This window comes from Oncorhynchus clarkii, chromosome 9 (genome assembly GCF_045791955.1).
Source record: "Oncorhynchus clarkii lewisi isolate Uvic-CL-2024 chromosome 9, UVic_Ocla_1.0, whole genome shotgun sequence".
NCBI classification, from domain to species: Eukaryota; Metazoa; Chordata; class Actinopteri; order Salmoniformes; family Salmonidae; genus Oncorhynchus; species Oncorhynchus clarkii.
In genome coordinates this window covers 5,535,694-5,541,892 of record NC_092155.1, presented here as the reverse complement: position 1 = coordinate 5,541,892, position 6,199 = coordinate 5,535,694, and the positions used below count along the sequence as shown (strand labels likewise).

General features: G+C 43.2%; 1 protein-coding gene across 1 annotated transcript; it reads left to right on the top strand.

The window, feature by feature from the left end:
- Positions 1-369: 369 nt before the first annotated feature.
- On the top strand, positions 370-4,608 carry LOC139417073 (ladderlectin-like). Its single transcript, XM_071166320.1, has 6 exons — positions 370-422; positions 2,783-2,848; positions 2,989-3,089; positions 3,508-3,684; positions 4,269-4,377; positions 4,517-4,608. Exons 2-6 carry the CDS (start codon positions 2,791-2,793, stop codon positions 4,606-4,608), a joined length of 537 nt encoding a protein of 178 aa, XP_071022421.1. The 5' UTR covers positions 370-422; positions 2,783-2,790.
- Positions 4,609-6,199: the final 1,591 nt, after the last annotated feature.

The window sequence follows — 6,199 nt, the reverse complement described above, 5'->3', positions numbered from 1 at the left end:
ACACCCAGGACCAGAGCTAGTGTGAGCCAGACCCTAGCTTTACCCAGGACCAGAGCTAGTGTGAGCTAGACCCTATCAACACCCAGGACCAGAGCTAGTGTGAGCCAGACCCTAGCTACACCCAGGACCAGAGCTAGTGTGAGCCAGACCCTAGCTACACCCAGGACCAGAGCTAGTGTGAGCTAGACCCTAGCTACACCCAGGACCAGAGCTAGTGTGAGCTAGACCCTGGGCATAATTGAACTCCCAATTAACGTTCTGGACACGCCCCTTTCCTGCAAACTCACCACACCTGAACTCACTCTGCTAATCACCAATTCCTCTTCCATTCTTCTGGTATAGAAGCAGCTTGTTCTATTTGGGTTTGTTCAGCATTTGTGGTGTCCCAGTTCCTTTATTGTTCCTGTTGTTGATTGGCTAAAGTAAGTTCCTGCTATTGTAACTTTTCTAGGGTTTTAACTTCCTGCATTGTGGTGTAATATCCTGTTCATCCTAGCAAGTGTATTGTTATGGTGTAGCTGGCCCAGTATTAGACCTTTAATTTAACTGTAAGGGAAGTGTTACAGCTTGTGAGATGAGACGTGGTATAATGATGGTTCCTGCTAGCAGAATGTGTCTTCCATCTATAATCCTGTAGACTGCTCTGATTGGTTGCGTCTCAGTGAACAAGAAACTATGAAATGCTGTTTTTAATTCCCCCCCCCCCCCCCATCAACTTTAAATGGATTCCATGTTGTGCTGAGCTGTTTAGCTAATCACCCTCACAATATGGGCACCATGCCTGGCCAGACTGGAAGTAGGGGAAACATGGCCGTGCAAAGCCAGAACAAAACATTGGCCGCCATAATTGGAAGGGCCTTGTCTAAACTAGATTTAGTTATTGATCACTGCTCAATGCTGTAAATTGTGCTTTATCAGAACCATCTAGTGTATTATGGCTGGATCTTGAGAGGTGGGACCCCAAACTGCTAGTAGGTACTTTATTGAACCATGTCATCTACTAGCAAGCTTTTGCAGTGGAATGTCCTTAGACCTTGCTTTATTAATTATTGGGCTGTGGTGTATTCCCTCCAGTACGACAACATCCTATCACAGCCTTTCCTGGTGGCAAATTCCCCTTACCTGCTGGTGTTACAAGCCACTAAGCCTTACCTGCTGGTGTTACATGCCACTAAGCCTTACCTGCTGGTGTTACAAGCCACTAAGCCTTACCTACTGGTGTTACAAGTCACTAAGCCTTACCTACTGGTGTTACAAGCCACTAAGCCTTACCTGCCGGTGTTACAAGCCACTAAGCCTTACCTACTGGTGTTACAAGCCACTAAGCCTTACCTACTGGTGTTACAAGCCACTAAGCCTTACCTGCTGGTGTTACAAGCCACTAAGCCTTACCTGCTGGTGTTACAAGCCACTAAGCCTTACCTGCCGGTGTTACAAGCCACTAAGCCTTACCTGCCAGTGTTACAAGCCACTAAGCCTTACCTACTGGTGTTACAAGCCACTAAGCCTTACCTGCCGGTGTTACAAGCCACTAAGCCTTACCTACTGGTGTTACAAGCCACTAAGCCTTACCTGCCGGTGTTACAAGCCACTAAGCCTTACCTACTGGTGTTACAAGCCACTAAGCCTTACCTGCCGGTGTTACAAGCCACTAAGCCTTACCTACTGGTGTTACAAGCCACTAAGCCTTACCTGCCGGTGTTACAAGCCACTAAGCCTTACCTGCTGGTGTTACAAGCCACTAAGCCTTACCTGCCGGTGTTACAAGCCACTAAGCCTTACCTACTGGTGTTACAAGCCACTAAGCCTTACCTGCCGGTGTTACAAGCCACTAAGCCTTACCTACTGGTGTTACAAGCCACTAAGCCTTACCTGCCGGTGTTACAAGCCACTAAGCCTTACCTGCTGGTGTTACAAGCCACTAAGCCTTACCTGCCGGTGTTACAAGCCACTAAGCCTTACCTACTGGTGTTACAAGCCACTAAGCCTTACCTGCCGGTGTTACAAGCCACTAAGCCTTACCTACTGGTGTTACAAGCCACTAAGCCTTACCTGCTGGTGTTACAAGCCACTAAGCCTTACCTGCTGGTGTTACAAGCCACTAAGCCTTACCTGCTGGTGTTACAAGCCACTAAGCCTTACCTGCTGGTGTTACAAGCCACTAAGCCTTACCTGCTGGTGTTACAAGCCACTAAGCCTTACCTGCCGGTGTTACAAGCCACTAAGCCTTACCTGCCGGTGTTACAAGCCACTAAGCCTTACCTGCCGGTGTTACAAGCCACTAAGCCTTACCTGCCGGTGTTACAAGCCACTAAGCCTTACCTGCCGGTGTTACAAGCCACTAAGCCTTACCTGCCGGTGTTACAAGCCACTAAGCCTTACCTGCCGGTGTTACAAGCCACTAAGCCTTACCTGCCGGTGTTACAAGCCACTAAGCCTTACCTACTGGTGTTACAAGCCACTAAGCCTTACCTGCCAGCATTTTATACTTTGCTTTTATTTTTGTTGGAAAGTAAAAGAAGCAGAGTTGAATTTTGTTCAATCATAATGCTTGTTTTCTGACAGATTTGGCCATAACCAAACATGAGTGACATTTCTACATTTGGGAATTATAACTTTATTACTTCTGTCTGAGTGGAGAGAATTACCTGCCCAGAAATTCTCCTCGGCCCTGTTTAGGGAATTGGTTGGCATTTAGGAAAGCAGACATATATTCCTGTTCTAATCTGCTGTATGTGGAGTTGAATCTGTTGTTTTGATGGCTTCACTCTGTTTCTCTCAGGAGACTCCATGACCATGTTGACCAGTCTTCTGCTTCTCAGTGCTGCCTTTGCTCTGGGAGATGCAAGTAAGAGTCTACTTTTCTTGACTCGTTCTGTATGTTTATTGTAGCAGAGGTGACTGACTGATCAACAAATAATATTATAGCTCTGTTTTGTGGATCTTTCTCCACTAGCCTTTAAAGCCACATGTAACTTCTCCTTACAGATTCATTGCTAGAAGAAGACTTGTGTCCTTCCGGTTGGACCAAATATGGATCACGCTGTTTAATGTTTGTAAAGACTACAAGGAGCTGGCCTGAAGCAGAGGTATCACCCTTACCATCTACTGTGAATTTGAAGGGGAAGTGTAGTTGAAATTAGCTCTTTGACATTACCTTAAAGGTGATACTTTCTTAAACTGCAACACATGACTGATGTGAAATACTGAACTTCCCTTTAAGATGGGAATTTTCTATACATTTTGAAGATTTAATGTGGAGTCGTGCCTCCTGTATACTGGAACCCACCGGACATGGCTTAAGACTGAGATAAACTAGTATCTTGAAGAGTTTTAAAAAGGAATTAGTTGCGATGGTCAATATTTGGTTGAGTCCAGAAGACAAATTCTCAGCAAGGCTGACTAATACATGAAATGTCTTTTTTCCCCATCTACTGCTTGGCTGTCATTGTAGATAACAATTTTCTTAACTGACTTGCCTAGTTAAATGAATACTTTCTTCTCTAGCGGTACTGTGTGTCCCTTGGTGATCAACTGGTGTCTGTACCCAACGTTGTGAAGTACCTTGGCGCAAACCTGGCATCTGTGCACAGCTCCGAGGAGGACCAATTTCTACAGACGTTGGTCTTGGTCAAGACTGTTGGTTTCCCTCCTACCTGGATTGGCGGATTTTATTCTGTTAAGGTGGGATCATTAACCCTACAGTGTTATATAGAACCATTATTGCAAGAAACTCCATCTCATCTTGCTCAAGTGAACAGCAAACCTCGTTAAAAAAATAGTGTGTTGTGGCATTTAGGCTACCTGTTATGTAGTTGTCTATTTTGTGTGGACCCCAATAAAGTCAAGGCTGCTAGTTTGAATCCCAGAGCTCACTGAGAAATCTGACGTGCCCTTGAGCAAAACCCTTAACCTAATTGATCCTGTAGGTCATGCTAGATGAATCTACTAAATAACGTCAATGTATTTAATTGTTAACTTCCGTGGGATGCTTTTATACATCTGTAAAATGGTTCTAGTTAAGTATAGATGTAATCTATTACATACAGTCTTGTAACCATGTGTATGGGGTTTCTAGCTTCAAAAGTTGTAGACTTGTTATAGTCTTTGAAAGGCATCGGGATGATTGCAAATGTGAGAAGTAGACTGTAGGTTCTTTACACAAGCAACAGTCCCAGTAGGAGGGGTTTTGGAGTAGCTATAACTGTTTCAGGTGTTAGAGGAAAGACTGTACATTGAGTTTATTCTGAACCCCCCCCCCCTTTCAGGACAGGCAATGGTTCTGGAGTGATGGCTATGACTTTGATCACCAGAACTGGGCTGAAGGAAGGCCTGGTGCTGGTGCCAGAGAGACTTGTCTTCATATCAACTTTGGAGGTACAGTAAACCCAGTATCATTCACTGATCCAGTCATCAAATTAAACTTACTCCTAGTTAATTTAACTAATGAATGTCTCCTGTGGACTTTCCTACTGTCTGTACAGCTGAGTATTTCGGTTCTGTGTTTCATCTTCAGGTCAGAAGCGCTGGAACAATGCTTTATGTGGAAGTAGCTTGCCCTCGGTGTGCTCCCTGAGACTCCTGCCTCTCCGCCAGACTATACATTAGAAGTAGCAATGCTATTCCGTAGTGTCTGCACCCTTAATACCTCACGGCAACGTCAAAATACTTTGTTGCTGTTAAATGAAGTTTCAGTTACTACACAAATGTGGAATTGTTTGCAGCCAATAAAATGTGTACACTATTTTGTCTCATGAGTTATTGAACAGGAATGATGCGTTGTAGTTAGTACCATTACTGGTCCTCTGTGGGACTCAAACCCACAACCCTGATGTTACAAGTGCCACCAGGACATAACTGTCATTGTGCTTTACTTTATGTAAATGTTTACCTGTGACGCGACGCAGTATGTTTAGGATACTGAAGGTTCAAAAGACATGTTTAACCTGTCATGAAGTTATTTTGTCTACAAATGTTTGTTTTAAATAACTGAGGTCATTATGCCTCTAAAGAGGTTTATAATGACCTAGAAACTTTCATGTTTATTATGACAACCTACTCCGGATGGTGCTACCGGACTCAATCACAGCTGAATGTGCTGGAGTTGAACCATGAACTGTAGTGAAGCCTCTTGTGCTGAGATGCAGTGTCTTTGACTGCTGTGCCACTCAGGCGCAGGTTCCTGGAGTATCCTTTTAGGGTTTCTTCAAATTGTAACTAGGGGGAACCCCCTATCATCAGAGAACCCCCTTGGCAGTGATCCTTGAAGAAAAAAATGAGGTGAAACGCCAGCGGAGCTTCAAGTCCAATGTTTTATATCTGGGGTGTTGCTGCTCTCTGAACATTTGAATTATACTGATAAACAAAACAAGCTCAGATTTCATACCTTGGTTTTGGTGGTGACAACTTTTGCTAATAGTTTTAATACTTTGTCCATAACGTAGAGGCCCAGGTGGTAGTAATTGAAGAGGTAAAGGAGGTGGATGGTAAATGTGATCTGCATAACATACCAATTGACATGCCTCGTCTGTATACCTGCATACAAGAGAGCAGTTCAGTCTTCTCCACGCAGTACAGCTAACCTTATCCTACCTCATGATTATCCATTGAATTGTGCATATTTTTTTGTTAAGATTGAAAATAGATGGTATCAAACAATATTTAGATCATCCAAAGGACAAACCTCGCCTTGATCTTTCCATTTTTCAGTTAAAATGTCTTATGGCTGAAACCCCGGTAACGGGATCGATATGACAACAGCCAGTGAAAGTGCAGGGCGCCAAATTCAAACACCTCACAATTAAAATTCCTCAAACATACATGTGTCTCATGCCATTTTAAAGGTAATCTTGTTAATCCCACTAAAGTGTCTGATTTCAAATAGGCTTTTCAGCTAAATCACTACAAACGATTGTTAGGTCACCACAAAATCAGTCATTTTGTCAGCCAAAGACAGGAGTCACAAAAAGCAGGAAGGGATAAAATGAATCACTAACCTTGAATCTTCATCAGAAAGCACTCATAGGACTTGATGTTACACAATACATGTTTTGTTTGATAAAGTTAATAAACAAAAACCTCAGTTTACATTAGCACCATGTTCAGAAATACCTCATATCTGGAGAAATTGCAGAAAATCAAGTGAAATAACAAATAGTCATCAACTTTGATGAAACATTTTTTACATCGAACTAAAGAT

Bases quoted from the DNA above. Each gene is read 5' to 3' on its own strand.
- LOC139417073 (XM_071166320.1), top strand. From the start codon at position 2,791: ATGACCATGTTGACCAGTCTTCTGCTTCTCAGTGCTGCCTTTGCTCTG. The intron at 2,849-2,988 runs GTAAGAGTCTAC...TTCTCCTTACAG, and splicing joins CTTTGCTCTGGGAGATGCAA to ATTCATTGCTAGAAGAAGAC. The intron at 3,685-4,268 runs GTGGGATCATTA...CCCCCCTTTCAG, and splicing joins GCGGATTTTATTCTGTTAAG to GACAGGCAATGGTTCTGGAG.